This window comes from Physella acuta, unplaced genomic scaffold (genome assembly GCF_028476545.2).
Source record: "Physella acuta isolate Inbredline_101_S28 unplaced genomic scaffold, ASM2847654v3 ptg001026l, whole genome shotgun sequence".
Lineage (NCBI taxonomy): Eukaryota > Metazoa > Mollusca > Gastropoda > Physidae > Physella > Physella acuta.
Window position 1 is genome coordinate 232,583 of NW_026732543.1, and position 11,269 is coordinate 243,851.

The following is an 11,269-nucleotide window of genomic DNA, read 5'->3' on the forward strand; positions in this document are numbered from 1 at the left end:
GTAAACTTTAAAATGCATTGTTTTGTCTCAAAGAAACCAAACGGTATGGGCACTGATACCGTGTACAATAATTTGTCTCCTTGTAGGCTACCGGCTACCCAGCTTGGCACTAGTGTATTAATAGCCACTTGAAGACTCTTTCTGTAAGGTTTAAACAACACGATTTCATTTGTGTTGATATGATACTATCCTTTTTTTTGTTGTTTTTATACATGTTTGCTATAACGTTGCCAACACACATTATGGCTCTAAATTTAATTAAGAAGAAAGACAACCATGCAATTCTATTATGTGATAAATACTTTCATTGTTACTTCCCTTTCACCTTGAAAATTTGTCAATGTAGAGCTTACACGCGTCGACTACAGGGCATTGGCATAAATATTTTATGAACAAAAATAAGCAAAACATTACAAAAGATAACAACGTACCATATAATGTAACCAATTTTAAACAAGGTTTGAATATCCCAGTAATACACTGAAGGTGAATATCTGCCTTGGTATAACACTTTTTAAAATGTTATATTTTGTTGTTGGCATAGAACTGTCAAACTGGTGGTATATTTTATCTTTACAGCCTGTATTTAATTTTAATGTTTTAACATTCCTTTATGAATTCTAATAAAACAATGTGTGTGTTACTTACTGACTAAATATGTCTCAAGATACTTTGCTTCGATAATGGTTGTACTACATGTTACATTTGTGTCACAACAGTGAAGATAATTCTGATAATGTCTGCATTTCAAGTCAGGTATAGTCGAGGAGAAGAAAGTCTGGTGTAGTCAATAATAGTGGATGGTACAGCTAGAGCAGCAAGCATGGGTATAATTGTAGTTAATGGATATAATATAGTTGCTTATTCTGGATTAGGTAGGCTCGTCTAATGTTCAACAGTTTGCAGGTAATTAGGAGATTTATGATAATGTTATAGCAGCTTCCGTATTATCGAGTGTATTACAACCATCAGTGTTCTTGACATTAAAAAAAAAGAAATGGTTTCTGCTAGCAAGACTACAAAACAATATAAATATGACGAACATTGAACTGAAACCGTGTTTTTAACAAGTCATTCCACACATTTTTGGCAGTCTTCAGCACAACATTCTGAAAGTACTTGATTAAGTTTCTATTTATAGAATATGGTATATGTTTTTAATATTAACATCGCTTTCTAACAAATCATTAGCTACACATCATTAGTTATACATCATTAGCTAGACATCAGCAGCTACACATCACCAGGTAAAAATCAAAATAGACACATCACAAGCTATACATTATCAAATCTGACCTCTGATCTGCAGTCATAAAAAAATGATCAATAAATAAACTAAATTGGGTAATCTATCGTTTTAGGTACGTAAAATCGCCCGCGACTAGTAATGTGAAAAACAAGTGACTCCTTAAGTTTTAATAATTAATTCACATTTTGAGGAGGATTTATGTTTTGAAAAATACAAAAATGTTTCCTTGTTTCATTTATGTACCTGTTTTTAAACAACTGAATTTAAACTTTTCTGTAATAAACGAAGACTAGCGATGTTTCTAATAGATGCAACCATCCTCATTTACTATAACAGCCATCTTTCGTATTTTTTAAAATTGTAAACTTATAGCGCAAGATTCAGGGGAAGCCACTCTAACTTACAGATGGCCTCCTTTTATATAGCAAATCTTTCTCGCAAACACTGCTGTTTAAAGTTAATTTCTTGCCTATATTGATATATTTAGCCACTGATTTAGGTTTATTATTCATTTATCTATAATATTTGACACAAATATATCACAATATACTTCTATTAAAGCCTTGACAATGAAGTAACTTTTTCGTACATTACTAGCCGCGGGCGATTTTACGTACCTAAATCGATAGATTACCCTAAATTATATCCCAGCAAACAACATCACATCCAGTGCATAAATGGGAAGACATCATCTGAAGCTAGACCAACTCTACTCCACCTTCTCAAACACCGCACGTTCAGTATGACGAAATTAAAATGAACTACTTAGACGCGAGCTTAAACGGACTTTGTTCTATTTGCATGCCTTTTCAACAAAATATGTAAATACAATTTGTAAATATCTCTGGTTGTGTCCAGTTTGTATATTACATCCCTTGTATTTGCATCTAGCAATGGAAATATTTTAAATTCCTATTAGGAGTGGGTTTTTTTTTACTACGACTTTTTTCTCTTGGGGGGGGGGGGGCTAAATTTTCCGAGAGGGTGGGTGAGGGATTTTTTTTCCGGGAAGCGGAGACTGGTAAAAGTATAAATGCTACTTCGTTTGAGGGATGTGGAGGGGGATGGCGGTGCCCCTTCCCCCCTCTGAAGAGATGCCTGAAACAAACTATGCTTTAGGCCATGTCAGCAATGTCAAATTTAAAAATGTACTGTTCTTTTATTGCCGTCACGTTTTAAAAACTTATTTTATAAAGTTTATTTTTTCTTCCTCTGTTTCAATTTCATTTACCCCATTATCTTTTAATTTATTATCAGTTACGTTTTTACACGTCTGACGTCACGCATTTTTATCCACCCCCTTCATAATGTATAATAATAGTATCGTATCCTCTGCTACGTGGCTGATACACGTGCGGGATAAATGTAGTACAGTAGGTAACTGAAATGTATACTCAACTGCCAAGTGGAATTACGACCCTGGCAGGAATAGTTTAAGTCAAATAAGTATTCAAATGCCCCGTGGGCTAAAGCACAGGCAGTGTAAAGTAAATCGGGTAAGTTATCGACTGTCTCAAGGTCTAAGCCACGAACAGGGTAACAATGAAAAGTATGTAAGTAATCATGCATAACAGTAAGATAATAGATATGGTATTTATTGAAATTACTTGTTACAATGATAAACAAATATGCATATCAGTACTGGTAAAGTGAAAATAAGAAATAAAGTAAAACCAAACCCAGAACACGTGGAGGTCGGGCCGACGGCCCCAACGCCGCGTGCGACACCACCAGCTGAGCTCAGTGCTGGAAAAGTGGGTGCATTTTTTTGTTGCATCCCCTTTTATACATTAAAATTGGCGGTGTGTCACGTGGACAATCTAGACAACTAGAGAAGAGCCTGTGAGGAGGACGAAAGATAAGAATGTACATGGCTGAAGAGGGGGGGGGGGAGTAATAGAGAAGGTAGAGGGTGGTGTAATAATAAAATGGAGCTAGGCCTAAACGGTTTTACCGTCACACCCCATTTTCTCGCTAAAATTTCGTGGTAACTCAATTTTCAGCAGACCAGAAATAAAAACAATATCTTTTCATGTGACCTTCAAATTAGGTTTTACCGTCACAATGTTGACACAGGAGTTTATCTTGTTTTAAGTGTATATCAACTCGTCCACGTCACGGTCTTTAAAGTAATGGATGATTCAATCTCACCCTACAGTTACAACATTTGTAATGCAACCGGTACATTTTGTGTAGAAATACTTGACATTATAAATATTTCAAAAGCTTAAGAATAGAAACGGAGGAGGGAGATATTCTACTGATTTGGCAGCAGAGTTTCTTTCAGGCATCTCTTCGGGGGAGAGGGGGCTGAGCCCCCCCGAAAATTTTTTACCGCCCCCCCCCCCCCCCACGAACGAAATGAAATTTATATAATTTACATAGAAAATATATACTTGTAACAGTGTCCGCCCCCTCGAAGAAAGTCTACCGCCCCCCCCCCCCCCCCACCCGAAAATTTCAAGTGCCTTCCCCCCTCGGAGAAAAAAGTCTGGAAGAAACACTGTTTGGCATTGTTCTACTGATTTGCCTCTATTTCTTCTTGACTCTTGATGTTGTATTGCTTGTCTGTCATGGGGGGTTATATATATATATATATATATATATATATATATATATATATATATATATATATATAACTTCTATATATTCTGATCTACTACTATTCATACGGCAACTATTATACTCGTGAGGAGGACGGGAATCACTCTTATGTTCCGCAGACACTAATTAACAATGTCAACAATTTCGTTTATGAACTAACATTAACTTTATTAACACACACTTATAGATCATTTGCTCAACATCAAAGAATACGTCCGTCTGCTACTATATCTAACCCCCAGCTAACTTTACTGCTGAGTTCTACGTCATCGGTACATTGTCGCGTCATGCTCAAGTAACACTCACGCCACAAATATTTTATTTAACGCGCACAATACTCTCGCACCAAATCGTCTACCGTCAAGGTCGCACCGTCCTTAGTAACCTCTACTCGTCTAGTCTAATTCTATATGTCTACGCTATGACAGTGTCCTCTTCGTAATTAAGTTATTTTCAATAACATTCTTTAAAATGTTTGATTGCCTGCATAACTCAAGTATATGTGTTTATAATTGCGTGATGTAGATTTAGCAATACAATTGCCTTTTGATTTTCAACTGAGATTGTATTTTAATTTTAAAATATTGCTGTAATATTTATTCACACAAGGACAACAATAGCTAACCTATCACGAGACAATAGAACACAAGACTTTGATTTTTTTGATCAGCTTTATTTATAACACAAGCTTGGCAAAACAATCTCAAGTCCAAACAAATTTTGTCAGATGGATGCCGACCTGGGCTTATAACCCCACACATTACCCCACATGACATGTACGAGTTTACAAACAAAATCTAAGCTTAACATATTTTCTGTTGTTAAACAATATATTACACTATTTTGTAGAATTTGAATTTTACTGCTTGTTATTAAAAAATCTTCTATTCTAATATGTTCAATGTTTGAGCTATGCTTATTTCCTGGCTGCAGTTTTCTTCTAGGTAGAAATTAGAAATTGTTTAGCTACAGAAATAAATTAACTTAGATGTTCCCTTGATAAACTTAGTTTGTTTAAAATTAAAAACATGTTTTGGTTTTCTTGTCCAGTGGGTTAACAGCGAGGGTAATATAGGTCCAGGGGTTAATTAACTGGGAGCCAAGATAATGACTATGGATTTGGTTTTCGGAGTTTCATCTCAACAGAATCTAGAGAATCATAATAACCAGTGAGCACATTCCAATAGAGACCCTTAAGATAATGTTTACATCCCACAATTCCATTGAAATTTGCCGCTCCACAGTGACCATTTACCGTAGGAAACCACCAACCTGCCCAACTATTACACAATATCCGGGCGCCACTGTCGTAGGTTGAGAACTTCATATTACGGCTGTATACTAATTGATCTTGTGTAGACCCTCTGTAGCCGGCGGTGTTGTAGGACATTCTATAGAAATCTGCTTCGTCAGTCAACGTGAAGTTTTTGTAGGAAGCGAAATGGTCTCTTCCCTTATATTTCATGTCAATCCTTAAATCTGTATAGCCCTGTAAAGTCAACTTGTAACTTTTTATAAATATTAAAAGGCACTCGCCCAAATCAAAAATTCAACTTCAACAATTAGTTACTGCAAGTAACACAAATGATGAAAAATACAACAAACGCTAGAGATTTTGTGCGATCTTTCCCATTCTTTCATTAATCTCTTTCCCGCTTTCTGTCACTCACACACATATTCTCTCACTCTGATACACCCCTCTCACACTCCAACTCATGCACACCGATATCTTTCTTTCACACACACACACACATTCTCTCTTTCTCACAAGCTCTTCAATATCAAATTAAAAAAAAATATTTACAGCCATTGTCAGTTTTCTTATCATCTCATTCCCAAGCCAAAAGTCTTGATCAAAAGAACCCCATCCGTCGCGATATTTTACCCAGGTTTGTTCATTGTGGTGACCAGGTGTCCTAATGCGCTGAAGATATATTTTACATAAACCATTAAATAAAACTTCTAGCTTTATGTCAGCTAGATTTTAAAGCGTTGGCTTTAAACTTACGCACATTTTCAAACTGGTGAAACCTGTTGAAAGATTTGTTAAGGATGTAACCTATAGCCTCATTAAAACATTAAAACTTAAGCAAAAAACCACTAAATTTACATATGTTTTTAAAATTAATTTTTTTAACATACTACCTGGATCAAAATCCAACCACCCCCGTCAGTTCTAGTATCACAAAGAACGTGTTTTCCATCCAATGATTCAAACAAAGCTCTCTCTTCCAAGCAGGGAACCATGGAGCTTCTTTCACATTTTGGCTTTTGCTTGAGCGGACAGTTAATAAATCACCATACGTAAAGGTATATATATATATATATATATATATATATATATATATATATATATATATATATATATATATATATATATATATTAACGATAGAAGTTTTAAATTTTGTTAGTGATGATGATTGTGTCAGTTATTCACTTAAATAAAAAACAAGTTAATAAAAAGTCTAGTGACAATTTAAGCGCAATTTCCTTATGTTATCTAAAAATAGATATAATGCTGGGGTGCGTTCAAGCTAGGAGAACGATCGGTTTATGTAATTTTAAAAAAAAATTTGTGACCGAACGAAAGGATATTTTTAAAAACTTTCTTCGACAATATTGTTCTAAATTATGGCAGGAATCGATTAGTAAATGTATCACGTCGCTAAGTCGTCTGGTTGCCGAGATATGGACCAAAAACTGCATTTGTTCGAGTTTTTTTCGGCTTTTCCGGGAAATCCAGGAAGGAATTCCGGGAATTTTTTTAGCCCGCAATCATCCTTGAAACTTGCTTAACATATTTGCTTTTGGAACTAGTCCTCGATATTGCTTTGTTGAGGAGGAGATACGACTTAAAGCTGCGGACACACATCCATCCATTCATTCATTCATTCATACATCTGGAAATGACGAGTTAATAATCGCAATTGTCCGTATGGAAATTGCGCTAAAAAACATACTGGACCAAATGCAGATCTACAGCGTCGAGGTCTATCTTTGCAGCGAGGTCCTCCAGCTTTTTTGGCGTATCTGTTCTCTTATCATATGGTAAATATAAGTAAACACGAAGTTACTGAACAATAGTATATACAATACATTTAGTCCAAAATATAATAAGATATATATATATATATATATATATATATATATATATATATATATATATATATATATATATATATAAGTCGTTTTTTTTTTCTTATTTATATTCTTGGATACTAAGTTTGACTTTAGATATGCTTTCGGTAAATAGTTAAAGCACATTATTCGCATAAGAATAAATACATACAAATAGAGCACATATAAGCACAATCATACCCACAGGCTACCTGTACTAGCACATATCACTGTCTTTAGCAATACATTAATTTATCAAGCACAAATTTAATAAATTGAATAATTAATTCGGATATATATTTTGAACATAACTACTATCACATAATATAAATTATGTGTATGAAAAGAAGCATTACAAAATTAACTTTTCTTTTCAAAACTAACGGAGTAGTCCTACTTTTGTTAGTAAATGGCCTGACTAAAGTGAAAAATAGTTCATGCTGTAAATAAAATGAAATCATATATATATATATGATATCAACTGTAAAATCTCACCCGATGAATCGTCAGCGTATGAGCAGTTGAATCCCTGGAAGAAGAGAGCAAATATTAGCCACCATGTGAAGTAGTCCATTGTAGATGGATGTCAGACAGGCTGCGGTCTGGGCTGTAATGAAAAGAGCGATCTAGATGCCTCCTTCACTTGAACATGCAGACCAGAAAACTAGCATGTAGTTTTTTTATTAACTTATAATCTTAAGTAAGGTAACAGATGGTAATGCGATTGGGTGTTCTAATTTCGTAGGTGTTGTGTAAATCCTGATTTACTGAATTTTCTAACAAATGAAGGTCAGTAATTAGGTTGTTAGAAGTAATATTTATTTTTTAAACTGATGTCAATCATGGTTTACCTGTCCTAAACTCTAAAAAAACAGTTAATGACGTGTAATGTTAGGATAAAGAATAATGTATGTTAGAAGGAAGATTAGTGTAATGTTAGTGCAAAGGTTATTGGAATGGTAGAGTGTAGGTTAGTGTTTTTTTAGGGTAGAGATTACTGTAACGTTAGGGTGAAGGTTTTTGTAATGTTAGAATGAAAGTTAGTGTAATGTTAGAGCAGAGGTTAGTGTAATGTTGGGGTACAGGTTAGGGTATTTTTAGGGTAGAGATTACTGTAATGTTAGGGTGAAGGTTTGTGTAATGTTAGAATGAAAGTTAGTGTAATGTTAGCAGAGTTTCTTCCAGGCATCTCTTCGGCTTCCCCCCCCCCCCCGAAATTTTTTACCGCCCCCCCCCCCCCCCCCCACGGAACGAAATGAAATTTATATAATTTATATAGAAAATATATACTTTTAACAGTGTCCGCCCCCTCGAAGAAAGTCAACCGCCCCCCCCCCCTCCGAAAATTTCAAGTGCCCCCCCCCCCCCCGGAGAAAAAAGTCTGGAAGAAACACTGAATGTTAAAGCAGATGTTAGTGTAATGTTAAGGTAGAGGTTAGGGTGGGTATTTTTAGGGTAGAGATTACTGTAATTGTAGGGTGAAGGTTTGTGTAATGTTAGAATGAAAGCTAGTGTAATGTTAGAGCAGAGGTTAGTGTAATGTTAGGGTAGAGGTTAGGGTATTTTTAGGGTAGAGATTACTGTAATGTTAGGGTGAAGGTTTGTGTAATGTTAGGGTGACGTTTAGAGTAATGTTAAGGTGCAAGACAGTGTTATGTGAGGTTGTTGGCTATTAAATGCTAATCCTACGCCCACAGATCCATAAAACAGTACAGTCGTGGTGAGATTGCATTGGTTGCTTTAAATTAATGTTGTGCAGGTCAAACCGAACAGAAGGTCGTTTAAAAAATATATCGATTAGATAAAAATATCGGTGAAACTAATTTAACAGTTGAAAGAGGTAGGGGTCATATTATTATTAACTCGATATCTATGCCTGAAGAGACTAACACATTGCAGATAAACACATCAGTTCCAAACAAGTCATCTTTAGCGGTCATCCATTTATGACGTCCACACGGAGGGTTTGGGATAGTAAAAAAACGAATTTCGCGGACGCTTGAAGAATAAGTTGGGGGGGGGGGGGGACAGTGCGGTTTATTGTGGACGTCAACATGTTCAATATAACATGGAACTTCCCCTACAATTTTACATAAGACTCAAATCCTGCAGGTTAAACGTACAATTAAGACGACAGTCTTTGTGTTTTGAAAAACATAACCAATTCAACGGTGTAAAAAAAGCACAGGGTACATACATAATCGAAGCATTAATTTAAACAATCATTGGTAATAAATAAGCAATATAATGATACTCCGTAACCGTGTTTGATATAGAAATTTGGCCCTTTTCTGCTTCGTTAAACATATATGTAATATAGAAAACCTTCCTTACCTACGCGATCCGGATAAAATATAAGTTTTTGTAGATTAACGAATTTAGAAAATATATCTTTTTTAAAAACAGTTATGAACTTTGTAGTAGTGTGCACGATGAAAACTGAGAAGGTTGGAATGTTCTATTATCTTTTTAAAGATTGTATATGTATAACAGAATGCAAACCTTCATACTTCATACTAAACACGTGTACGTGATTATGTTATAAATATTGCTATATGTATACAATCTACGTACATAACATTACATCTATAATATAAGCGCCCGGGTAGTGTGTCAGTCAGTTAGTTCGTCAATCATCGCTACAGATTCTAGAACCATATAAGTAAACAATAACACTAAGATTTTAAACTTATATATTGTTCGAGATGACTTAAACAATTAATAATAATCATTAAAAAAGTTTTAAAAAACCCACGTTTTCTGATTGAACTAAAAAGTAGAAAACAAATGCTATACATCACAATAATGCAAGCGATCACTCTACTATAAGCGATGAAAAACGTGGGGCGCCGAAGTAAAAGTTATATTACTATTGATTAGATAATACTATTGACTTTTATTAGGGAGCTTGTAGAGAGTCAACAGTATTAGAAACTGTAAGAAAATCACGGCGCCCCACGTTTTTGATCGCTTATAGTAGAGTGATCGCTTGCATTATTGTGATGTATAGCATTTATTTTCTACTTTTTAGTTCAATCAGAAAACGTGGGTTTTTTAAAACTTTTTTAATGATTATTATTTTCTACTTTTTAGTCTTTGTCTGTTTGTTTGCATTAAAATCTTGCTATCGATTTTATCTTTTCACTTTTTTTTTTGGGTAAACGAAGACAACTTGTAAAAAGACAACTCGTAAAAAACACGTTGTGTGAATACGTTACTGACTAGAACACATAGATTTGAACCCGTGTCGAGTGGGATAGCAATCGTGTGCCCAACCACTCGACCATATCGTCTCCCCCAAACTGGCCACCAGTGGTAATACTTACCTCCTGTAAGTTTAAAGTCGGTTCAAACTAAATTATCTGCCCCTAAGCCTGTCGCGATGTGGGATCGTTCGCTTCAATGCGCGCGGCACGAGAGAGGCGAGCTACGCGTCGCTCGTTTTTTTTCTAATGGCTCGCAGAGGAGAATTATATATATAGATTATATAGCGGTCTAAAATGCTCAATAAAATGTTTCCATTGATCAATTTAGTAATAATAACAATTGAATATTCTATGGTCATCCAAATGAAAGCTTCCCTGAAAATTTCAGCGCGCTAGCTAACTGGGAAGTGCCAGAAATTTCGATCGCAAGATTTGATTGGAAAGACAAACAGAGAAAGCAAGTTAAAGAAAACGTGGGAAAAAAATATTTTTATTTACCTTTAATTTGATACCAATTTTATTTATCAAATTTAATCGGTGACCTAGAAAATGATTTGTGAAAAAAACGCATTTCTTTTTAAATGAATGCGATGATATGGCTGATATCCAGTGATACGGTTGGTTAGCTTTTAAGGAATGTTGTTGTGACGGATTGAACGTTCTCTGCCGTTCAACAGAAATGTGTTGTCCTCTAGATTTCTTCCCATTCAATAACACGGCGAGCAAAAAGGGCGCGCTTAGTTAGCTGTTATCTCGAATAAGTAGCTTTTGTAACTTTTGTTTTTACCCGGCATGGTTCTTTAAAAATTAAGAAATTAGTTTAGTAGGACCCAACATGTAATTTTCAATAATTTAGAGTTATTTCGAGTAAGTTTAAAACAATCTAATATATAAAGTTCAAATCTGTATTTTTGTTTGTTTATTTTGCTTTTTTAAATACTTTTATTTTCCAATTTAATACAAATACAGTAACATTCCACGCCGTTTTGGGTGGATATTTACAAGATTGTTACATTGGTGTACAGAGTATAAGGCAAGCCAAGCGTCAAAATGTATGCTGTGTGATCTAACTGCTGATGTGTTACTATTTAT

At 34.9% G+C, this 11,269-nt stretch overlaps 1 protein-coding gene across 1 annotated transcript; it reads right to left on the bottom strand.

The window, feature by feature from the left end:
• Positions 1-4,517: 4,517 nt before the first annotated feature.
• Positions 4,518-7,650, bottom strand: LOC131954760 (ficolin-1-A). Its single transcript, XM_059318507.1, has 5 exons — positions 7,467-7,650; positions 6,815-6,891; positions 5,999-6,127; positions 5,658-5,777; positions 4,518-5,342 (listed from the first exon to the last, which is right to left on the bottom strand). Exons 1-5 carry the CDS (start codon positions 7,543-7,545, stop codon positions 4,965-4,967), a joined length of 783 nt encoding a protein of 260 aa, XP_059174490.1. The 5' UTR covers positions 7,546-7,650; the 3' UTR covers positions 4,518-4,964.
• Between the last annotated feature and the right edge of the window lie 3,619 nt (positions 7,651-11,269).